Source organism: Dasypus novemcinctus, chromosome 30, assembly GCF_030445035.2.
Source record: "Dasypus novemcinctus isolate mDasNov1 chromosome 30, mDasNov1.1.hap2, whole genome shotgun sequence".
Classification (NCBI taxonomy): domain Eukaryota; kingdom Metazoa; phylum Chordata; class Mammalia; order Cingulata; family Dasypodidae; genus Dasypus; species Dasypus novemcinctus.
In genome coordinates, this window is record NC_080702.1 from 43,492,675 (window position 1) to 43,515,905 (window position 23,231).

Genomic DNA, 23,231 nt, shown 5'->3' on the forward strand with positions numbered 1-23,231 from the left:
AGAAGCCAGACCCTGGAAGGGAGGGACCCTGAGCCCAGAGAGAAGCCAGACCCTGGAAGGGAGGGATCCTGAGCCCAGAGAGAAGCCAGACCTTGGAAGCCAGACCCTGGAAGGGAAAGACCCTGAGCCCAGAGAGAAGCCAGACCTTGGAAGGAGGGACCCTGAGCCCAGAGAGAAGCCGGACCCTGGAAGGAGGGACCCTGAGCCCAGACAGAAGCCAGACCCTGGAAGGGAGGGAACCTGAGCCCAAAGAGAAGCCAGACCCGGGAAGGGAACGACCCTGAGCCCAGAGAGAAGCCAGACCCTGGAGGGAGGGACCCTGAGCCCAGAGAGAAGCCAGACCTTGGAAGCCAGACCCTGGAAGGGAGAGACCCTGAGCCCAGAGAGAAGCCAGACCCTGGAAGGGAGGGACCCTGAGCCCAGAGAGAAGCCAGACCTTGGAAGCCAGACCCTGGAAGGGAGAGACCCTGAGCCCAGAGAGAAGCCAGACCCTGGAAGAGAGGAACCCTGACCCCAGAGAGAAGCCAGACCCTGGAAGGGAGAGACCCTGAGCCCAGAGAGAAGCCAGACCCTGGAAGAGAGGAACCCTGAGCCCAGAGAGAAGCCAGACCCTGGAAGGGGGGACCCTGAGCCCAGAGAGAAGCCAGACCCTGGAAGAGAGGAACCCTGAGCCCAGAGAGAAGCCAGACCCTGGAAGGGAGGGACCCTGAGCCCAGGAAGAAGCAAGACCCTGGAAGGGCTGGACCCTGAGCCCAGAGAGAAGCCAGACCCTGGAAGGGAGGGACCGTGAGCCCAGAGAGAAGCCAGACCTTGGAAGCCAGACCCTGGAAGGGAGGGACCCTGAGCCCAGAGAGAAGCCAGACCTTGGAAGGAGGGACCCTGAGCCCAGAGAGAAGCCAGACCCTGGAAGGGGGGACCCTGAGCCCAGAGAGAAGCCAGACCCTGGAAGAGAGGAACTCTGAGCCCAGAGAGAAGCCAGACCCTGGAAGAGAGGAACTCTGAGCCCAGAGAGAAGCCAGACCCTGGAAGGGAGGGACCCTGAGCCCAGAGAGAAGCCAGACGCTGGAAGGGAGGGACCCTGAGCCCAGAGAGAAGCCAGACCTTGGAAGCCAGACCCTGGAAGGGAGGGACCCTGAGCCCAGAGAGAAGCCAGACCCTGGAAGGGAGGGACCCTGAGCCCAGGAAGAAGCAAGACCCTGGAAGGGGGTCCCTGAGCCCAGAGAGAAGCCAGACCCTGGAAGGAGGGACCCTGAGCCCAGAGAGAAGCCGGACCCTGGAAGGGGGGACCCTGAGCTCAGAGAGAAGCCAGACCCTGGAAGGAGGGACCCTGAGCCCAGGAAGAAGCAAGACCCTGGAAGGAGGAGCCCAGGAAGCCTAAGCCCGCGCAGACGTCGGCCACCATCTTGTTGCAACACGTGACAATAGCCTTGGTGAGGGAAGTAACTTACGCTTTATGGCCTGGTATCTTTAAGCTCCTACCCCAAATAAATACCCTTTATAAAAACCACAGACGTCTGGTATTTTGCATCAGCGCCCCTTTGGCTGACTAATACAAGAGTGAAAGAGAAAAAAGGAAGAGAAAGGGGCGGCGGGGGAGGGCAGGGGGACGCTCACCCTGGGTGCCAGGAGGACAGGTGCAGCGGAAGCTGGCTCCATCGCTGGCGCAGGTGCCGCCCGCCCGGCAGGGCTGCGATTCGCACGCATCTCGGGCGAGACTCTGTCCGCACCGGGGGCCGCTCCAGCCGGGCTCACAGACACAGCGGAACCTGGCGGGGGAGGTGGTCAGGCCCAGCGAGTGGACCAGGGTGGGGGCGACAGGGGAGAAGGGGGGGGCGCAGCCTCACCCTCCGGGGGCGTCGTGGCAGGTGCCATGGGCACAGGGGTCCTGGGCGCAGGGGTGGCCGGGCGGGAGGCAGCGCGGGGGCAGGGAGCCCGGTGGGCAGAGGCAGCGGAAGCCGTTGTCGGCGTCCTCGCAGGTGCCACCCTCGCCGCACGGGCTGGACGCGCACTCGTTGATCTCCACGTTGCAAAGGGGCCCTGGGGAGCAGGCACGGGATGTCGGCCACCACCTCCTGGAGAGGGACAACCCGGTGCCGTGCGGCCCGGCCACGCCTCGAGGACAGTTTCACCGGCTGAGCAAAGGCGCTCCTGTTCTCAGCCGCCTCCCACGTCAGCCTCGCCCTGCGTCCTCATCCCCCCACCTGCTCAACATCACTTTGATTCCCACAAAGAAATCGCCTTGCTCCCACTCAGAGACACCCGGTCCCCGAGTCTTATCTACACTCCAGGCTAGGCTCCAGCCCACCCGGGGACCACCTCGCGCCTAAAGGAAGCACGGCCTCGGCGCAAAAGCAGACAGTGTCATCGGGCGAGCCTCCCTCGGACACTGCCACCGAGAGAAAGGCAGGCTCAGAAGGTCGCGTGGAGCCTGACGCCGTTTATGTGGAATGTCCAGAACAGGCAAATCCAGAGACCCCAGAAGCCACGGGCCAGGGCAGGGGAGGGGGGCAGCACCTGCTAAAATGAGTATGGGGGAAGGAAAGCGGATTTGGCTCAACGGATGGAGAGTCCGCCTACCACACGGGAGGTCCAGGGTTCAAACCCCGGGCGCCCTTGACCCGTGTGCAGCTGGCCCATGCGCAGTGCTGATGCGCGCAAGGAGTGCCCTGCCATGCAGGGGTGTCCCCCGTGTAGGGGAGCCCCACGCGCAAGGAGTGCGTCCCGCAAGGAGAGCCGCCCCGTGCGAAAAAAGTGCAGCCCGCCCAGGAGTGGTGCCGCACACACGGAGAGCTGACGCAGCAAGATGACACAATGAAAAGAGACACAGGGGAAGCGGACTTGGCCCAGTGGTTAGGGCGTCCGTCTACCACATGGGAGGTCCGTGGTTCAAACCCCCGGCCTCCTTGACCCATGTGGAGCTGGCCCATGCGCAGTGCTGATGCGCGCAAGGAGTGCCTGGGTACATAGGGGTGTCCCCGCGTAGGGGAGCCCCACGCACAAGGAGTGCACCCCATAAGGAGAGCCGCCCAGCGCGAAAGAAAGTGCAGACTGCCCAGGAATGGTGCCACCCACACAGCGAGCTGACACAACAAGATGACGCAACAAAAAGAAACACAGATTCCCGTGCCGCTGACAACAGCAGAAGCGGACAAAGAAGGAGACGCAGCAAATAGACACAGAGAACAGACAACCGTGGTGGGGGGAGGGGAGAGAAATAAATAAATATATCTTTTTAAATAAATAAATAAATAAAAGAGACACAGATTCCCAGTGCCACTGACAAGAATGCAAGCGGACACAGAGACAGACAACTGGCGGGGGAAGAGAAGGAGAGAGAAATAAATATAACTAAATAAATAAAATAAAATAAAATGAGTATGCGGTTTCCTCTCCCGGGTGACGAGAACATTTGGAACTAGACAGAGGTGGCGCTGCACAATGTCAAGAATGTACTAAATGCCGCTGGATTGTCCACTTTTAAAGATTGGTTTGATATTATGTGAATTTGACCTCAAAAAAAAAAAATACAAATGACAAGGCATCATCTCATGTTATGGATTGAATTATGCTCCCCCCCCCCTCAAAAAAAAAAAGATACAGTGACACCCTGACTCCCACGACCTCAGAAAGGGGCCTTCTTTGGAAATAGGGTCATTACAAGAAGGTACTATAGCAATGCTAAAAGACAAAAAATACATTATATGAGGTTTAGTTTTCTGAGGTATGAAAACGATTAAACATTTTCTCCTTTCTTTTCTTCATTGACAAGAAGACCTTGGTTAGGTTATTTAACCAATCTGTGCTCATTTATGTGTATTTCTGAAATCTGGAGAAACAACTGAGTTTGTTCTTAGGATTAAATGAGATAAATGTGCCCGGAAAGATGATGTTAGAGTAACGCTTCCACGCTTTGTTACGCTGCCCTTTGCTATTTTATTTTTTGAAGTTCTGGGGGAGAGTGTAAACTACAATGTAAACTATAATCCATGCAGGGCAGCAGTGCTCCAAAATGTATTCACCAAATGCAATGCACGTGCCATAATGATGAAAGAGGTTGTTGATATGGGCAGAGTGGGGTGAGGAGGGGTGGCGGTATAAGGGAACCACTTATATTTTTTGAATGTAACATTTTTTTTTAATTAAGAGATTGTAGGAAAAAAAGAAAGGTGTTTACTTATTTTTAAAAAATAGCGTCCTTACAGACGGAATTAGGAACTAAAACGAGGTCCTTCTCTACTAGGTGGGTCTCTAATTGAGTAGAATTGGTGTCCTTACAAGAAGAAACCTAAAAATAGGGAAAATACCAAGTCACACCTGGGGCAGAGAATATCATGAATGGCCAGCAACCAGGAGACGTGCCAGGGGACAAATTTTCCTCTGCAGTTTTCAGAGAGGCCGCTGGCTGCTGACCTTGATTTCGGAGGACACAATAAATGTCAGGTGCTCTAAGCCCGCCAGACGCCCTGGCAGTAGGCCCAGATGACTTCCTTCTCACCCTCTAGGGACCCCTCCCCTTCACAGGTAGCCGTCGGCGCACCTGTGAAGCCAGGTTGGCAGACACAGTCGTAGCGGTTGATGCCGTCGCGGCAGACTCCGAAGGTGCAGGGCTGGCTGGCACAGTCGTCGATGTTCACTTCACAGTTCACACCTGCGGGGCAGAGGGAAATCCTGCCGGAGCTGCCACCTGGGGGCACGGGTCCCCAAGCCCTCTCTGTGCTCTTCCCAGCCCAGCTCGTGGGGGGGCAGGGGACCCACCTGTGGTGCCGGGAGGGCAGCGGCACAGGTACTTGTCCACCAGGTCGAGGCACTTGCCCCCGTGGCGGCAGGGCTGGCTGCGACACTCGTCCACCTGGCTCTCACAGCGCGTGCCGGTGTAGCCCGGGGCACAGGCGCACGAGAAGCTGGCGATGCGGTCCACGCAGTGCCCGTGGTGGCACGGGTCCGGGGAGCAGTCGTCGATGTTGTGCTCACACAGCACGCCCTCAAAGCCTGCGGGGGGTGGGGGGGGGACACAGAGGCCTGGCCATCAGCTTCAAAACCTGCCCATCATCTAAGCCCCCCCCCCCCCCCGTCGATTTAGAGCTGGGGTGGGCATCCCCATCCCAGGCGCCGCAGGATGGAGGAATAAAATATGGATTAGAGTGGACTCGCTGGTATCCTCCTGTAGAACTATCGTGACTGGTAATGGAAGAAACGGCAGCACTGATCTGGAGACAGTGGCCACTGTAGTTGCTGGGGGCAGAGAGAGGGAAGAAGAGGTGTGAGGTGGGGGCACTTTCTGGACGTGGAGTTGCCCTGAATGACATTGCAGGGACAGATGCAGGACATTATATACCCTGCCATAGCCCACTGGGTGGACTGGGGGAGAGTGTCAGCTACAATGTAAACTCTTATCCATGCGGGGCAGCAGTGCTCCAAAATGTATTCACCAAATGCCACGACAATGGAAGAGGTTGTTGATGTGGGAGGAGTGGGGGCGGGTGGCAGGTGGGGTATCTGGAAACCTCTTATATTTTTTAATGTAACATTTTACGTGATCTATGTATCTTTAAAAAAAAAAAGAACTATGGGGGGCAGGGGGGTATATGGGGACCTCGTATTTTTTGAATGTAATATTAAAACATTAAGGGAAACGGACTTTGGCCCAGTGGTTAGGGCGTCCGTCTACCATATGGGAGGTCCGCGGTTCAAACCCCGGGCCTCCTTGACCCGTGTGGAGCTGGCCATGTGCAGTGCTGATGCGCGCAAGGAGTGCCGTGCCACGCAAGGGTGTCCCCCGCGTGGGGGAGCCCCACGCGCAAGGAGTGCGCCCGTGAGGAAAGCTGCCCAGTGTGAAAAGAAAGTGCAGCCTGCCCAGGAATGGCGCTGCCCACACTTCCTGTAAGGGAAACGGACTTTGGCCCAGTGGTTAGGGCGTCCGTCTACCATATGGGAGGTCCGCGGTTCAAACCCTGGGCCTCCTTGACCCGTGTGGAGCTGGCCATGCGCAGTGCTGATGCGCGCAAGGAGTGCCCTGCCACGCAAGGATGTCCCCCGCGTGGGGGAGCCCTACGTGCAAGGAGTGCGCCCGTGAGAAGAGCCGCCCAGCGTGAAAAGAAAGTGCAGCCTGCCCAGGAATGGCGCCGCCCACACTTCCCGTGCCGCTGACGACAACAGAAGCGGACAAAGAAACAAGACGCAGCAAATAGACACCAAGAACAGACAACCAGGGGAGGGGGGGAAATTAAATAAATAAATAAATCTTTAAAAAAAAAAAAAAAAAAAAAACATTACAGACCAAAAAATTAAATTAAATTTTAAAAAGATCTTGGTGGGCAGAAGGAGCCCTCAAAGCTGGCAGGGGCGGGGCTCCATTCAGGCCCCGCCCCCACATCTGCCTCCACTGCATCTAGGCACTTCCAACTCACCTGGGCTAAGACCCCCAGCCATGGCCCCGCCTCCAGATCGCATCCTGGCTACCCTGTCGCACCCCATCCAAGACTAGAGGTGGGGGCGCAGGGGAAACCCCGGGGGGGAGGGGTCGATAGAGGGGGTTGGAGGCACCCCCTGTAGTTACGCACACAGCGCGCCCTACCTGTCCTAGTCTTACCTGCGCCTCTGTCTGCCATCGGCTCTACCCCAGGCTCTGTCACTGCCCCCACCCACGTCTGGCCCCAGCATTCTCTCTCCGAGCCTGTTATTGGCACCCCCAGCCCACCCCCAGGCGCGCCTCCTGCCCTCACCCTCGGCGCAGCGGCACTCGTAACCGTCGGGCTGGTCCACGCACTTGGCACCGTTCCTGCAAGGCGTGCTCGCACACTCGTCCACATCCAGCTGGCACGTGGCGCCGCTGAAGCCTGGGGCGGGGTGTGCGTGAGGGGGTGGGGACCGGGCAGGGGGGCAGGGGACCCCGCCGGCCCAGCCCTGTTTGGGTGGGAAACCCCGGTAACTTGGTTGCACATTGATTTCCATGTCCGCCCCTAACGTGGTTTCTCGGGCGCCATCCCGGCTAAGGGAAGTCCCCCCTCCAGCCTCTGCCCCTGCGGGGACCCACTTGGGCCGGGGTCCTAGCCCAGGTGCCTCACCTGAGGGGCAGGTGCAGCTGAAGCCGTTGACTCGGTCCTTGCAGATGCCGCCGTTGACGCACGGGCTGCTCTGACATTCATCAATGTCTATCTCGCAGAAGGTGCCCGTGAAACCTGGAGGAGGGGGCTCCTTTTCGGTCTCGGGTGGGCCCAAGACCCTTCCCCAGTCTCCCTCCAGTTTGGGAGACAGCTGTCCAGGTCCCGGCCCCGGGCCCCACCCTAACCTGGCATGCCCACCTCCAAGTACCACGCCTGGCCCCACCCCAGGGCCCCCTCCCGCCCTCGAGGGGGTCCAGAGCCCAGAGTCCTTTCCCAGCGCTTCTGGAGAACTGGCTCCCACTGTCCCCGCCCACAGCCTCGCACTCATTCTGCTCTGGCCCCGCCTCCTCCTGATCCCGGGCTCTCAGGGTCCCAGCCAGGTCACCCCCTCCCCATCCTTGCACGGGCTTGGCCTGGCCCCGCCCCTGGCCTAAAGCCCCACCCCCAGAACCACCTGCCTCAGGCCCCGCCCCTGGCCTAAAGCCCCACCCTCAGAACCACCTGCCTCAGGCCCCGCCCCTGGCCTGAAGCCCCACCCTCAGAACCACCTGCCTCAGGCCCCGCCCCTGGCCTAAAGCCCCACCCTCAGAACCACCTGCCTCAGGCCCCGCCCCTGGCCTGAAGCCCCACCCTCAGAACCACCTGCCTCAGGCCCCACTCCTGGCCTGAAGCCCCACCCTCAGAACCACCTGCCTCAGGCCCCGCCCCTCGCCTCAGGCCCCGCCCCTGGCCTAAAGCCCCACCCCCAGAACCACCTGTCTCAGGCCCCACCCCTGGCCTAAAGCCCCACCCTCAGAACCACCTGTCTCAGGCCCCGCCCCTGGCCTAAAGCCCCACCCTCAGAACCACCTGCCTCAGGCCCCACTCCTGGCCTGAAGCCCCACCCTCAGAACCACCTGTCCCAGGCCCCGCCCCTCGCCCCGGGCCCCGCCCACTCCTCAGGCTCCGCCCCTGGCCTAAAGCCCCACCCTCAGAACCACCTGCCTCAGGCCCCGCCCCTCGCCTCAGGCCCCGCCCCTGGCCTAAAGCCCCACCCCCAGAACCACCTGTCTCAGGCCCCGCCCCTCACCTCAGGCCCCGCCCCTGGCCTAAAGCCCCACCCTCAGAACCACCTGCCTCAGGCCCCACTCCTGGCCTGAAGCCCCACACTCAGAACTACCTGCCTCAGGCCCCGCCCCTCGCCTCAGGCCCCGCCCCTGGCCTAAAGCCCCACCCCCAGAACCACCTGCCTCAGGCCCCGCCCCTGGCCTAAAGCCCCACCCTCAGAACCACCTGCCTCAGGCCCCGCCCCTCGCCTCAGGCCCCGCCCCTGGCCTAAAGCCCCACCCCCAGAACCACCTGCCTCAGGCCCCGACCCTGGCCTAAAGCCCCACCCTCAGAACCACCTGCCTCAGGCCCCGCCCCTGGCCTAAAGCCCCGCCCTCAGAACCACCTGCCTCAGGCCCCACCCCTCGCCTCTGGCCCCGCCCCTGGCCTAAAGCCCCACCCTCAGAACTACCTGTCTCAGGCCCCGCCCCTCGCCCCGGGCCCCGCCCACTCCTCAGGCTCCGCCCCTGGCCTAAAGCCCCACCCTCAGAACCACCTGTCCCAGGCCCCGCCCCTCGCCTCAGGCCCCGCCCCTGGTCTCGGGCCCCGCCCACTCCTCAGGCTCCGCCCCTGGCCTAAAGCCCCACCCTCAGAACTACCTGTCTCGGGCCCCGCCCCTCGCCCCGGGCCCCGCCCACTCCTCAGGCTCCGCCCCTGGCCTAAAGCCCCACCCTCAGAACCACCTGTCTCAGGTCCCGCCCCTCGCCCCGGGCCCCGCCCACTCCTCAGGCTCCGCCCCTGGCCTAAAGCCCCACCCTCAGAACCACCTGTCTCTGGCCCCTCCCCTCGCCCCGGGCCCCTCCCACTCCTCAGGCTCCGCCCCTGGCCTAAAGCCCCACCCTCAGAACCACCTGTCTCTGGCCCCCGCCCCTCGCCCCGGGCCCCGCCCACTCCTCAGGCTCCGCCCCTGGCCTAAAGCCCCACCCTCAGAGCCACCTGTCTCAGGCCCCCGCCCCTGGCCTCGGGCCCCGCCCCTGGCCTCCGGCCCCGCCCACCCCTCGGGCCCCGCCCCTCCGCCCACCTGCCATGCAGATGCAGGTGAACTGGCCGATGCGGTCGAGGCACGTGGCCTGGTTGCGGCAGGGCCCGGACAGGCACTCGTTGACGTCCGTCTCGCAGCGCGGGCCGGTGTAGCCGCGGCCGCACTGGCACAGGAAAGAGCCCTGCGTGTTCACGCAGCGGCCCAGGTGCTCGCAAGGGTTGGCGCCTGCGCGGGGGGGCGGGGCGAGCCGGTGTGGGCGGGGCCGGCCGAGGCCCCGCCCCGCCTCCCCGCGCAGGCGCCAACCCCTCACCGATGGAGCACTCGTCCACGTCCTGGTCGCACGCGCCGCCCGTGAAGCCAAGCGGGCAGGTGCAGATGGCGCGGCCGTTGACCGGGTTGGTGTCGCAGATGGCGTCCTCGTGGCAGGGGTTGCTGACGCAGGCGTCGTCCAGGTGACACAGAAGCCCTGGGCCGGGGGCGCGCAGAGTCAGGGGCGCACGCCCCAGCTCGGCGCAAGGGTCCCAAACCCACGCGCTGGCTTTTGCTCTGTTTTAGTTACTATGCCTCTGCAGGATATTTAGTAGCTGTTCACCTTTTTTTTTTTTTTTTTTCATTTTTTCCAAGCATTTGATTATGAAAAATTTCAAACTGAAAGAAAAAGTCATCATTCATATACCCGACCACTAGCTTCAACTGTTAATAACTTTATGTATCTTCTATCTATCCATCCTCTAGCGTCTGGGCTCTAACATCTATCACCAATTTATCTATTTTTTTTTTTCCTAAACCGTTTGTAAATATGTTGCAAATATCAACGCATTGTTTTTTTAAGAGATTTATTTATTGATTGATTTCCCCCTTCCCCTCCTCCCGCCCTGCTGTTTTTGCTGTCTGTGTTGTCTTCTTTTCTCATTTTTTTTCTCCTCTAGGATTCACCGGGACTCATTCCTGGGGACCTCTGATGGGGAGAGAGGTTCCCTGTCAATTGTGCCACCTCAGTTCTTGGTTTGCGCTGCTCTTCACCTTGACTCTCCCCTTGTCTCTCTCTTTTTTTTTTTTTTTTAAGATTTATTTATTTATTTAATTCCCCCCCCTCCCCTGGTTGTCTGCTCTTGGTGTCCATTTGCTGCGTCTTGTTTCTTTGTCCACTTCTGTTGTCGTCAGCGGCACGGGAAGTGTGGGCGGTGCCATTCCTGGGCAGGCTGCTCTTTCTTTTCACGCTGGGCGGCTCTCCTCACGGGCGCACTCCTTGCGCGTGGGGCTCCCCCACGCAGGGGACACCCCTACGTGGCAGGGCACTCCTTGCGCGCATCAGCGCTGCACAACATGGCCAGCTCCACACGGGTCAAGGAGGCCCGGGGTTTGAACCGCGGACCTCCCATATGGTAGACGGACGCCCTAACCACTGGGCCAAAGTCCGTTTCCCCCTTGTCTCTCTTTTGATGCGTCGTCATCTTGCTGCGTGACTCACTTGTCCGGGCACTGGGTCACCACATGGGCACACTTTCTCTTCTTCTTTTTCACCAGGAGGCCCCAGAAATCGAACCCAGGTCCTCCCATATGGTAGGTGGAAGCTCCATCACTTGAACCACATCCCCTTCCTCACACATTGTTTTTATTTTTTTTTAAGATTTGTTTTCCTTTTATTTATTTCTCTCTCCTTCCACCTCCCCCCCGCCCACAGCTGTCTGCTCTCTGTGTACATTCACTGTGTTCTTCTGTGTCCGCTTGTATTCTTGTTAGCTGCACCAAGAATCTATGTCTTTTTTTTTGTTGTTGCATCATCTTGTTGTGTCAGCTCTCCATGTGTGCCTCTCCTGGGCAGGCTGCACTTTTTTCACACTGGGCGGCTCTCCTTATGGGGTACACTTCTTGCATGTGGGGCTCCCCTACGTGGGGGACACCCCTGCGTGCCACAGCACTCCTTGGGAAAATCAGCCCTGTGCATGGGCCAGCTCACCACACGGGTCAGAAGGCCCTGGGTTTGAACCCTGGACCTCCCATGTGGTAGGCAGAGGCTCTATCGGTTGAGCCACATCCACTTCTCTGTATTGTTTTTAAATCAGTTGTTTTTTCTGGTTATAAAGAGTCCTGCCCTCCAGCCTCTGCTTCCATAGACTCTTCTGCCTGGCTTGGACTTCAATTCTATCTCCAAGGACCCCTCCCACCGCTGATTCTTGCTGCTTCCGAAGGCCCCTTCGCCAGGATGCATTCTCTGGACCGTGCACCAGCCTCTTCCCAGGCCTCCCCCCACTTGCCCTTCACCCCCAAATCCAGCCTCCATCACCATCTTTCTACCACTCAAGTCACAGACACCACCCTGGCACTGCTCAAGAACCATCGGTGGCTCCCCCACCGTCCCCGGGGGAAAATCGGCCGCTCACCGGTCTTGCCCATGGGGCAGGCGCAGTAGAAGGAGGCCACGCGGTCGTGGCAGGTGGCGCCGTGGAAGCACACGGCCGTGGCGCAGTCGTCGATGTTCTGGCTGCAGCTCTCGCCCGTCCAGCCGTTGACGCACACGCAGCTGTGGCCGCCGAGCGTGTTGAAGCAGGTGCCTCCGTTGTGGCAGGCGTTGGGCTGCAGCTGGCACTCGTCCACATCCTCCGTGCAGAACTGGCCTGCGGCACAAGAGACGCCCCCTCTCCAGCCGCCTGGCGTGTGCCCGCCCGGGCTCGGCTGCCCAGCTGCCCTCGGCCCGGGGCGCCCACCCACCTGTCCACTCCGGAGGGCACTGGCAGTTGTAGGTGTTGACGCCGTCAACGCAGGTGGCCCCGTTTAGGCATCGGTGTCCCGGGCAGTCGTCCACGTTCACGTCACAGTTCTGGCCCTCAAAGCCTGGCAGAGTGAGGGGCGGACGGTCACCACCGAGGCGGCCGCTCGCCCTCCCCGTCCCCTGTCTGGCCTCGGCTCGCTCACCGGGAAGGCAGGTGCACTCGTAGGTGAGCTCCCCCGCTCTGCCTGCAGGTGCCCCCGTTGCGGCACGGCGAGGGGGCACAGGGCACGGCGGGAACGTCACACAGGGACCCCGCGTAGCCGGCGGGGCACTGGCAGTGGAAGGAGCCGGGCGTGTTGAGGCAGGTGCCGCCGTGGCGGCAGGGCCCGGGCAGCCCGCCCGCGCGGCACTCGTCCACGTCGCCGCGGCAGCTGCGGCCCTGGTAGCCGGGCGGGCAGGAGCAGACGTAGCGGCCGTCGCTGCCCACCGAGCAGCGGGCGCCGTGGGCACAGGGGCTGCTGAGGCAGGGGTCCGGCAGGGAGCAGTCGGGACCTGGAGGAACCAGGGCAGCGTGAGACTGGAGCCAACCACACCCTCACCTGCCCCACGCTCCCCCCACCGTGGACCCACCTCGGAAGCCCCGGGGACAGCGGCAGGAGAACTGGGCAGAGCCGGCCACCACGGAGCTCTGGCAGACGCCTCGGCCGGCGCAGGGGCCCGAATGGCAGGGGTCTTCCAGCTGGCACCGGTCACCCACCCAACCTGGCGGGCACCTGGGGACAGAGACAGGCTCGCTGGGGGCAGCCGGGGCAAGATAGCACCAGACACGGAAACTCCCACAGGACAGGCAAGAAATCCACAAACAGCCCAACAAACACACGCATGCAACAAATACCTACCGTACACCTACTAGAGCGTGGGGGGGGGGACCCCAGCAGCAAACCAATAAAAGGGCACAGTGCCCCCCCATCTTATCCCTTCACTGCACAACTACTTACCTCCACTGTATCATAGATTTCACCCATGGAGGTTTCAGCTCACAACCTTCCTCTCCCACCCCCCAATTTCCTGTAAGCACTGAATGGACAGGGGGGAGAGTGTAAACTACAATGTGAACTATAATCCATGGGGTGCAGCAGTGCTCCAAAATGCATTCACCAAATGCAATGAATGTGCCACAACGAGGAGAGAGGTGGTTGATGTGGGAGGAGTGGGGTGAGGGGGGCATATGGGAACCGCTTATATTTTTTAATGGAACATTTTGTGGGATCTATGTGTCTCTTTGAAAAAGGACAACTAAAAAAAAATGTTGCTAAAATTTAAAAAAACGGTCACAGTGGCCAAAAGGGGAGGCACCCAGGTGTCCATCTGCGGGTGGACGGGTCAACACAACGGGCTGCTCAGCGCCATGGAATACCACGCTGGCAGAAAAAAGGAATGAAATTCTGATCCACTGCTAGGACGTGGGCGAACCCCGAAATCATGACGCCGCGTGAAAGAAGCGAGATGCAAAAAGACAAATAGGGTACGATTGCGGGGACAGGAAATCTCTAGAACGAGCAAATTCACAGAGAATGCAGAGTAGGGATTACCAGGGACTGGGGGGGGGGGGGTGGGGAGTGGTGGGGGAGGGGTGCTCTTGCTTAATGGGTACAGAGTTTCTATTTTGGATAATAAGAAAGTTCTGAAACTCGATGGCGATGGTTACGCAACGTTTTGAAGGTATCTCATGCCACGGAATTGTACCCTTAGGAACGATTGAAGTGATTCATTTTAGGCTATTGTAGGTTTCGCCAAAATAAAAAAATAATGGGAAGAAATGACATCAAAGGGGCGCCTCCCCTCTTGAGGCGCAGAGAGCCCCGCGGGGGAGAAGAGAGCACACATATAGGAGTAATGAATTAATATCTAAGCGGTGGCAGGCCGTGTCGAGGGCCTTGGGGGGGGGGGGCCACGGTGCGGGGGGGGGGGCCAGGGTCAGAGAAAGCCTTTCTGATAATGGGGCATCTGAGCAGAGACTGACTGGGAAGGGAAGAGCCAACGCCAAGTCTCAGACTCCAGGAGACGACCACAGGCAGAGAGACGGACTGACAGACACAGAGGCGCACGGGGGCCACCCGAAGCGCTGGACTGCGGGGGGGCAGTCCCACGTGTGGACGCTTTTCCCTGCGGCATTCGCACCGCTTCCTCTCGTGGGGGTGGGGCACCTACGCCGGTGCCCTCCGGGGGGCCCCCCCCAAGTTGGGGAGGGGTCCTTCAGCCCGGAGGCCCCCTCCCCAAGCCCACCCAGACAGCCTGGAGTTGGGAGGAAGGGCAGGGAATGGGGGGGGGGGGGCATGATCGCAAGTCTGGGAACCGTCGAGGGGGGGGGCCAGGCAGGCTCCCCGCTGCCACCCCCCAGCTGGCCCCTCCCTCCAGAGTGGCAGGCGCCCCGGGGCTGCGCTCCAGCTGACTCAAGCCCTCAACGTCACCTCCAAGCTTCCCCCACCCCGGCCCCCAGCGGAGCAGGTCCGGGCAAGGCCGGGCGGGGGCACGGGTGGCGCTGGGGCGGGAGAGGCGGGGGGAGCGGCAGTTCCCAGGCCCCCTCCCCACAGGGCCGCAGGGCGCCGGCCGCGCCGGGAGGGGGCGCGCTGCTCCCGGGCGCCGAGGGCGGCGGGTCCCCCTCCGCCAGGCAGGGCGCGGCCCCGCCGCCCCACTCCCGCCGCCCGGGGCGGGTTCCCACGCTCTGCGCCCCGCGCCCCCCCCCCCCCCCCCGCGCCGACCGGTCGGGCCGGTTCCAGCCCCCGCCCGCGCCCCGCCCCGCGGCCCGGGCTTTGGGAGAAACCCAGGTGGGGGCAGCGCTGACTTAGGGGGGGGAGGGTGGCCTGGGGTGGGGGGGGGGTGGGGGGCGGGGACTAAGAGATGGGGGCGAGAGCTTTGGGGGTGGGGGGGGGATTGAGGGCTTCATCTTGAAGCGTCCCCCTAAGGACGCGAGGGCTGGGGGCCCTCCAGATCTGGGTGGGGGGCGCTCCTTGGGGAGTGGTTCCCAGGGCGCAGCTCTGGGGGCCCGGCCCCGCTCCGCTCCGGGAGATCCGGGCTCCGGGCGGCCGCGCGCGCCGGTGATTCACCTGTCGGGGGGGGGCGGGGCAGCCGCGGGCGCATTCACCTGTCGGCGGTCTTCCAGGCGCGGAGCCCCCCTGCGCGGGCGCCCGGGGCCCCGCCGCCCCGCCTCCCAGGTAGAGCGGCTCCAGGTAAGACCGCACTTCACCCCCCACACACCACCACCACCGCAGCCCCTCCCCTCCAGCCCCAGGAACCCTCTCGGCCAGGCTCAGCGCCCCCCCCCCCCACGCAGGTGAGACCAGGTGAGGCTCAGGTCAAAAGAAGGGGCTCCCTGGGTCACCCGTTCAGACTGCCTGGGTCCAAACCTATTTGCTGTTGAATAAATTAATACACGAATGAATCTGTTCATGATTCCTGGGTGAAATGCTTCTGTTAATAACACTTTTGATAATATGATCAACGCAGCCAAGGGCTTCCCCCAAAACCTTCAATTAAACACCTATTTCCTCAAAGCTCCTACTTCCTCGGTATCTTTTTTTTTTTTTAAGATTTATTTATTTTCATTTATTTATTCCCCCTCCCCTTGTTTGCGCCCGCTGTCTGCCATCAGCTCTCCACGAGCCAGCTCGCCTTCCCCAGGAGGCCCCAGGAATCGAACCCGAGACCTCCCAGTCACCTGAGCCACCTCCGCCTCCCCGTTATTAAAGACTTACTCTCTACCTAGTGCTAAGCTGAGCACATCAGATCCAGGACCTCTTAACCCTTACAAACAGCTTCTCCAAGGAGAATTGCCCCATTTTCCAGATGCAACACACGAGGCTCAGAAAGCTCAAAGCACTTGCCCAGGTTTTCCCAGGATCGAGAAAATTCCACCTGAGCTGCCTCCGCTCAGTTCTTTCCCAGTCCCCTCTCCCAGCCGTTCCTTGTTTCATCCAACCTTGGGTCCCTCCCACAAAGCTGGGAGAAGCACCCCTCTTTCACAGAAGGGGGGAGGTTCCAAGAGGGGATGGGACCCAAAGTCACAAATCAAACGTCCCCCCACACACACACATCGCCAATTCCTGAGAAACAGGAGGGTTTGTGGATTGGAAAACCTGACCTCAGGCGTCACCCTTCAACTCTGTGAGGGCGGGACTGCGGGGCTCACGTTCCAGAGCAGGACGTGGAGGCTGAAGGGGTTTAAGTTCCGGCCAGTTGGAGGGAAATTTGAACCCGGGCCAGGCAGACTCCCGTGGGGGAAAGAGAGCTTGCATAACTATCACCCGCGGCCACACACACACAAACGGAAGAGGCGCCCACGGAGTGGGGGGGACATGGGGGGCAGAGGAAGAAAGTGGAAGCGCGTTCCCCGTTTGGGGGCCCGGCCCACTGGTGGCCCCGAGTCAGATACTCACAAGCAGGCAGCCCCCCGGGAGGGCAGCTGAGTGCAGCGACCTCCATTGACGCATGGGTTTCCGTCCAGGCAGGCAGGGGCTGTGGGAGGGGGCGAGAGAGGGTGGGGGGGTCAGCCAGGCACCCGGGAGCCACAGACCCCCGCCTTCCCCGCTCTGGGCAACAGCTGCACGGGGCGGGGGGTGTCTCTGCGGGTGCGGGGAGTCCCCCCCACCCACGGTTCCCACGCACCCCCTCCCCCCGCCCCCGTCTCCAGCCCCAGCTGTTCGGGCTGCAGCTGTCCCTGCCAGCTCGGGGCCCTGGGAACCCACAAGGCAGGGGCAAGACAGGAGGTGGGGCCGACTCGTGCCAGATGTGGGGGCTCAGGAAGCTGCCAGAGCTGGGTTGTGCAGAATGGGGGGGGTGTGTGCTGAGGCAGGAAGTGGGGGCACCCTGGGAAAGCTGGGGCTGCTGGCCTGTGTCTTGGGGTCCTGGAGGGAGGAGCTGGGGCAGGGGGTGGGGGGCACACTTGGGGGCGCGCACTGGCTTCAGTTCCCCCAAACTCAGGCACCTGGTCCCAGCCGGGAGAGCGGGCGCGGCTGGGAAGGGGCGTGCGCTGAAGGGCCGGGCACCTGGCACAGGTGTGTGCTGCCCTGTCCAGCGTCCCCAGCCCCGAGGGCTGGGTCCCTTGTGGGGTGTGGCAGAGTCTAACTGTCCCTGACAGGCGGGTCAGGGTGGGGCTGGGTGTGAAGGAGAGGGGTACTGAGTTCAGGCAGGTGTGAGCCACGGCGCCTGTGTGTGTCAGAGAGAGAGGGAGAGATAAAGAAAAAAGGGCCCCGGAGACTGTTGTGCAGCTGGGATTACTGCCTGCCCACTTTCCAGATGAGGACACTGAGGTTTTAAAGGGCTCGCGTCCCAGCCAGTCGGTGTGGGACTTGGCAGGCATGACGTGGGAACTAAAAGCAGGAAACTAGAAGCAGACAGAGAGAGAGAGAAAGAGAGAGAGAGAGACGGGGAGAGGCAGAGTGAGCTAGGCTGGCCATGAGAATGGGCCACGGTGATATGTGTGTCCCCTTCACCAAGAGACAAGCTGGCAGGAGACTGTACCCCAGACAGACAGTGTCAACACGGGGGACCCCGACACACAGGCTGTGGGGGGGGGTATGAGCCACGTGTGTTTGTGCACACAGCCTCGTGCGCAGCCGTGTCTGGACTTGGGCGTGCAGCTGTGGCATGGAGGAGCGGCGACACGTGGATTTCGTACCTGTCCGCCTGCCTCTGTGTACCTGGGCATGTGAGAAAGGCACATCCACCCGTGGATGTATGGACACGAGTGTGCCTTGAGTACCGCCTGGGCCTGTGCGTGACCCGCGGATCTGGGTGTGTCTGCGTGTGTGAGCTGGGCGTGCACGAGTGTGGCTGAGAGTGGGGCGGATGTACCTGCAGCTCGGCCAGTGCGCGCTGGGTGTGGGCATGTCCTTACACAAGCGTCCGTGTGTACCTGAGTGTGTGCCGGGTGGCGTGTGCGAGAGGCCCTGCGCCGATGACACACGCTATGTGTGCACACGTGTGACAGCCAGTGTGCTTGCGTGTGCACAGAGGTCCGCGTGTGAGCTGGGCGTGCCTGGGTGTGCGCGCGCATGCCCGGGCACGCACGTCTGCGGGTGTGCACGTTTGCATTTGTGTGTCTGTGTGTGACCCGGGGCTGCCTGTGACAGGCCATGTGCGCGCTCGGCCCGCGTGGGCGGCCGCTCTCGCCTGGTCGGGGCCCCAGGGGCCTGGGCTGGGAAGGCCCCCCTTCCCTCCCGCACCTCGCCGCCCACCCCAGCCCGCCCAGCGCGGAGCCCCGCAGCGGCGCCCGGGGACCCCCGTTCGGTCCGCGCCCCTCCCCTGCCGACCAGGCCTTCGGCGAGGGGGGGGGGTCACCCCCGCAGCCCCGTTCCCGGCCCCGCCGCTGGTCCAGCTTTGTCTGGCAAAGAAAAGCGCGAGGCCGGCCGGGGGGAGGGGGTGTCTAGACGGCGCGGCCATTGTCCCGGGCGGAGGAGGGGGAGCGCGGGGCGGGGGAGGGGCGGGGGACCCCGGCCGGCGAGGGAGAGGCTTGGGCCGCGGGGAGGGGGCGCCGGAGCCCGAGGGGAGCACGTGGGCCCGCGCCCCCTCCCCGCGCGGGGGGGCGGGGTCCCAGGGCCGCCGGGTCCCCGCGGCCGGGGGGGGGGGGGGGGGGGGGGCGGGAGCGCCGCGGTGGGTGAGGGAGGGGGCGCGGGCGCCGCGGCGGCTCCGGCTCCTGCTCCGGCTCCGGGTCTTGCGGCGCTCCGGCCTGGGAAGTTTTCGGCGAGTTCGCAGCGGGGAGAACTTCGCGCCCCCTCCCCACCCCCCGCCCGGCCCGGCCCGCCTTGTGTGGGGGGGGAGAGGAGTGCCCCTGTGCGGGGTTGGGGCCGGCCTGGGGGGGGGGGGGGGATCGGTGACCTTTCCAGGACGCCGGGCGTGGGCGGGTTGGGATGAGCCCGGACTCTGGCCCCCCCCATCCCGAGGGCCCCCTCAATCTGGAGTCCCCGTTCCCCCTCCCCGCCAACCCTTTTACCCCCCCACCCCAGTCTCCCCTGCGCCCCCGGATCTCTGGAAGCCACCCCCTCCCGCAGCCCCTGCGACCTCCGGGACTGGCTCGCAGCCCCCAGGCCCCTGCGCCCCCAGGCCCGGCTCTGGGACCCCCCCCCCAGGCCCGCGCTCGGGGGTCCTCGCACCTCGCCCCCCCCCCCCCCGCCGCGATCTGCTCGCCCGGCCCCTCACCTGCAGCCCGCGCGGGTTGCGCCAGCAGCAGCAGCAGCGGCAGCGCCCGCACCGGCGGCGGCGGCGACATCGGGCCCCGGGCCCCCGGCCCCACGGCGGCCGCGACCCCCCCTCCCCCCTCCTGCCCTGGGCTGCGGGCGCGTCCCGGGCCAGCCTCCGCGCCGCCAACTTCGCCCGAGTGAGGCGGCCGGGCCGCCCCGCCCCCAGCCCTCGGCCGCTCGCCCCGCCCCGGGGCCGGCCCTGCGCGCCCCCGCCCCGCGGCCGGGGCCTCCCGGGGTCCCTGCCCGCCCCCCTCCATCCCCACCCGCGCAGCCCGGGGAACCCCCGCCCCCCCCCCCCAGGCCCTCGCGAACCCCGGAATGCGCGCGCGGGCCGCGTGGCCAACGCCGTGGCCCGTGGACATGCCCGGACAGACCCGCAGAGCCGGGGACCTTCGCAAGGCCCCCCCAGAAAACCGGAACGGAGGCCAGCCTCGTCCTCAGGGGTCGCCGTCACGCCGACGCAGACCCACGCCTGGAGTTTCGGGGGGGGGGGGGGCTCCAAACTCGGAAACCACAGCCCCAAAACTCGGGGCCCAGCCGAGGACTTCAGACACAGGCTCGGCAGGCACCCCCTCTTCACCACCCTGCCTGAAACCCAAAGTTCCTCCCAGCCACCACCCACCCCATACCCCAGACGCCTCTGCTGCCCCCCAGCCCTGCTCCTTCTGGTCAACCGCCTTTTGCCTGCTCCGGGCCTGGGACCGAGGATGGGGGTGTCCCTGAAACACCCCCAAAGCCCTGGGAAGCCCCCAGTCCGGGGATTAAAGGGAAGGACACAGACAGCCCCCAGGTTTTAAGGGGTCAGGACTGAGCCGGAGAAAGAGGGATGGGTAAATACGGGAACCCACAGAGAGGGGTTGGGGAGCCTCCTGGCTGGGTTTATTTGTTCATTGAGTTGACAAGTACGCATGAAGCATTTCTAAAGCTCCACCTCCATGTCCAGCTCTGTCCCGGGGGCTGGGGGCGTACCTGTCTGCCCCCTGCAATGGGAAACGCTTCCCAGAGGAGGGTCCCCTGGGGCTTGACACTGTAGAACTTGTGCCAGATGCTTCTGCAGGCCCTTTGCCTGGATTCGCCCTCTGCGCCCACTTGCCACGTTTGCTTTATAGTTGCTTACATATATGCACTCTTTTTTTTGGCCGGGAGTGGCAGGCACGCTACCCTTTTGCCCCCAAATATACTTCACTGCACGTGTTTTCTGTGCGAAGGCATTCTCTGCCATAAACATAGTACGGTTTTTTACCCTCCGTCCGTATTTAGCAAGTTACCCCACAAAGTATCCTCTACAGGTTGTTTCTCTGCTGGTCCAGGAGGATCTAATCCCCGACACTGCGTGGGATTTCTCTGGGACCGTTCTTGGGACTCAGGTCCTCGGCCTCTCTGTGTCTTTCGTGGCATGGATGCTTCCAAGGGTCCAGGTGGCTTTTTCCCACCTGCCTCCAGGGCCATTCTGCGATTTCCTGGTGACAGGTTCAGGCCATCGGAACCAAGGACAGGAGCCACGGAAGTGACACGGCCTCATCCCGGCGCACCGGATCGGCTGGAACCACGGACAGGAGCCACGGAAGTGACACAGCCTCATCCCGGCACACCGGATCGGCTGGAACCACGGACAGGAGCCACGGAAGTGACACGGACTCATCCCGGCACACCGGATCGGCTGGAACCACGGACAGGAGCCACGGAAGTGACACGGCCTCATCCCGGTGCACCGGATCGGCTGGAACCACGGACAGGAGCCACGGAAGTGGCACGGCCTCATCCCGGTGCACCGGATCGGCTGGAACCACGGACAGGAGCCACGGAAGTGGCACGGCCTCATCCCGGTGCACCGGATCGGCTGGAACCACGGACAGGAGCCACGGAAGTGGCACGGCCTCATCCCGGTGCACCGGATCGGCTGGAACCACGGACAGGAGCCACGGAAGTGACACGGCCTCATCCTGGTGCACCGGATTGTCTGGAACCACGGACAGGAGCCATGGAAGTGACACGGCCTCATCCAGGTACACCGGCTCATTTGGCACCTGGCGTGGGTTCCCCGTCCCGGCGCGGCTGACGTTGGTTTCTGGGGCGCAAAGCTGCCGTTTCCTCTCCCCTCCCCCCACCTTGTCATTCGTGACTTTCTGGCGGGGAGATGCTTTGCCACCCTTCCTGCCCTCACATTTTACCCCTTGGTCCGGCCCTTTATTGGCGATTTCCTGGGGTGGTTTCCGAGGGCTGGAAGAGGAAGGGGCAGACGAGGCCCAGGAGTGTGGGAGAGAAAGGAGAAGGGTGATGAGCCGAGGGTGGAAGTTGAATGACCGGAGAGGGCAGGAGCTGGGGGTGGGGGTGCTCGACCACGCCCACTTCTGGACCCTCACCAGCCCAGCGAGAGGGGGGGTGTCCACCCATCTTACAGGTGCAGCCCCATCTGGGGTCGGTCTGCTCATTCACCTGGAGGGTGCAGATTTGGGGGGGCTACTCGTCCGTCTGGAGGTGCAGCCCCATCTGGGGAGGGCTACTGTCCGCCTTGAGGGTGTGGCTCCATTTGGGGGGGGCTCCTCATCCACCTTGACGGTGCAGCCCCATCTGGAGACTGTCTGCTCATCTGGGGGGCTATTCGTCCCCCTTGAGGGTACAGCCCCATCTGTGAGGGGCTACTCATCCGTCTTGAGGGTGCAGCCCCATTTCGGGGCTCCTCATCTGATTCGAGGGTGCAGCCCCATCCGGGGGACCACCCGTCCGCCCTGAGGATGCAGCCCCACCATCAGGGAGGCGCGGTGACTGGCAGAGGCCGCCCAGTGGGAGAGCGGGAATTGGAATCAGGCCCCAGCGGCGGGGAGGGAGGGGGGCAGGGAAAGGACCCGAGCGGCGCAAGCGGGGCCACAGCCTGACGCAGGGCGAGGACCCTGAGTCAGCAGGCCCCGAGGGGCGGGCATGGCTCAAGTCCTCCGCTGGAGGAAACGCAAGCACGCACGCACTCCCTGCCGGCTTCACCCCCTCTTGCCCTCCCCGCCTCACCCCGCTGTGGGAGGCTCCCTCTCCAGCCTTGCCCTCTCCCAGGGCCAAGCTTTGCCTCGGCGCTTCCCTCTGCCTCGGTGGTGCCCAGCTGGACAGGAAAGAATGCTCTGCTTCTTCCTCCCTCCCCGAGCAGAGCACTCACCACAAATATATTTTCTTCTAGCTATAGAGAATGCTCTGTGGTTCCCCCACAGACACCCCGTGTTCACCCACACTGGTTCCTCTTTCTGGCATGCCTTCCCTCCCCCTGCCGAGTCCTATAACTGGTGAACTCCTATTCATCCTTCAAGGGTCCCACTCGGAATGCCCTCGCTGCCCCTCCTCCCCCCAGGCCGTGCACACTGGCCTGGCTCTGCCATGTACACATGTATCTCTGTCCTTCTCGGGGGCCCCAGCGTCGATCACCCTCAGAGCAGGGGACCTGGGAGGCTTTGGCGACTCCCAAAGTGGCCGAGCAAATCGAGCTGCCAAAAGAACTGCCACAGGGGGGCTCGAACCACTCTCTTCAGGACTATCCTGAGGGCCCAGGGGTCCAGGGACCCCAGGGAAGGCCAGCTACTCCCCTGGCCCACCTGAGCAAGACTTTCTTCTAGAATGGATGGCCTTGGGGGTACTGAGCTCTCCATCACAAGGAGCAACCAAGGGCTCTGGACACACATCTCACTTGGCAAGGAGATCAGGGTCCCCTGACACCAAAGCCAGGGGCAGGGAGAGGGGACGGAAGGAAGCGCCCCCCCCCCCGCCCGGTGCCAGCTGCTTTCCGATGCCCCCGCATCTCCGGGCACCCCCTGTGAGGATCTGGTGTCCCGGCCCCACGTGCCCGCTGTTCCCCTCCAGGCCCGGTGGCAGGGCTGGCCTTAGGTGTCCCAGCGCACATTCCCACGGCCTTGGAGCCACAGCAGCCGCACAGTTCCCAACCCCGCGGGGGTGGGGACAGGCCGCAGCCCCCTCCCCTGCCGGCCGCCCCAGCCCGGGCCCGCATTGCTCCTCAATGAGCTCAGCCCCCCGGGGACCCAGGATCTGGGGCCCGGCCAAGACACAGCTGCTGGGACCGCTGACCGACCCGGAACCTGAGACGGTGCCTGTGGCCTTTCCTCTTGGGACCA

At 63.0% G+C, this 23,231-nt stretch overlaps 1 protein-coding gene across 1 annotated transcript in view; it reads right to left on the reverse strand.

The window, feature by feature from the left end:
* The window catches only part of NOTCH3 (notch receptor 3), a 47,143-nt gene extending 27,963 nt beyond the window's left edge, over window positions 1-19,180 (reverse strand). The window contains 15 exon segments of the mRNA XM_058290283.2: window positions 1,615-1,766; window positions 1,845-2,037; window positions 4,538-4,648; window positions 4,756-4,989; window positions 6,723-6,836; window positions 7,065-7,178; window positions 9,211-9,396; window positions 9,482-9,637; window positions 11,556-11,789; window positions 11,884-12,006; window positions 12,088-12,121; window positions 12,123-12,436; window positions 12,515-12,657; window positions 16,321-16,399; window positions 19,082-19,180. Coding sequence (XP_058146266.1) covers window positions 1,615-1,766; window positions 1,845-2,037; window positions 4,538-4,648; window positions 4,756-4,989; window positions 6,723-6,836; window positions 7,065-7,178; window positions 9,211-9,396; window positions 9,482-9,637; window positions 11,556-11,789; window positions 11,884-12,006; window positions 12,088-12,121; window positions 12,123-12,436; window positions 12,515-12,657; window positions 16,321-16,399; window positions 19,082-19,151 — 2,257 coding nt within the window. The 5' untranslated portion in view covers window positions 19,152-19,180.
* Window positions 19,181-23,231: the final 4,051 nt, after the last annotated feature.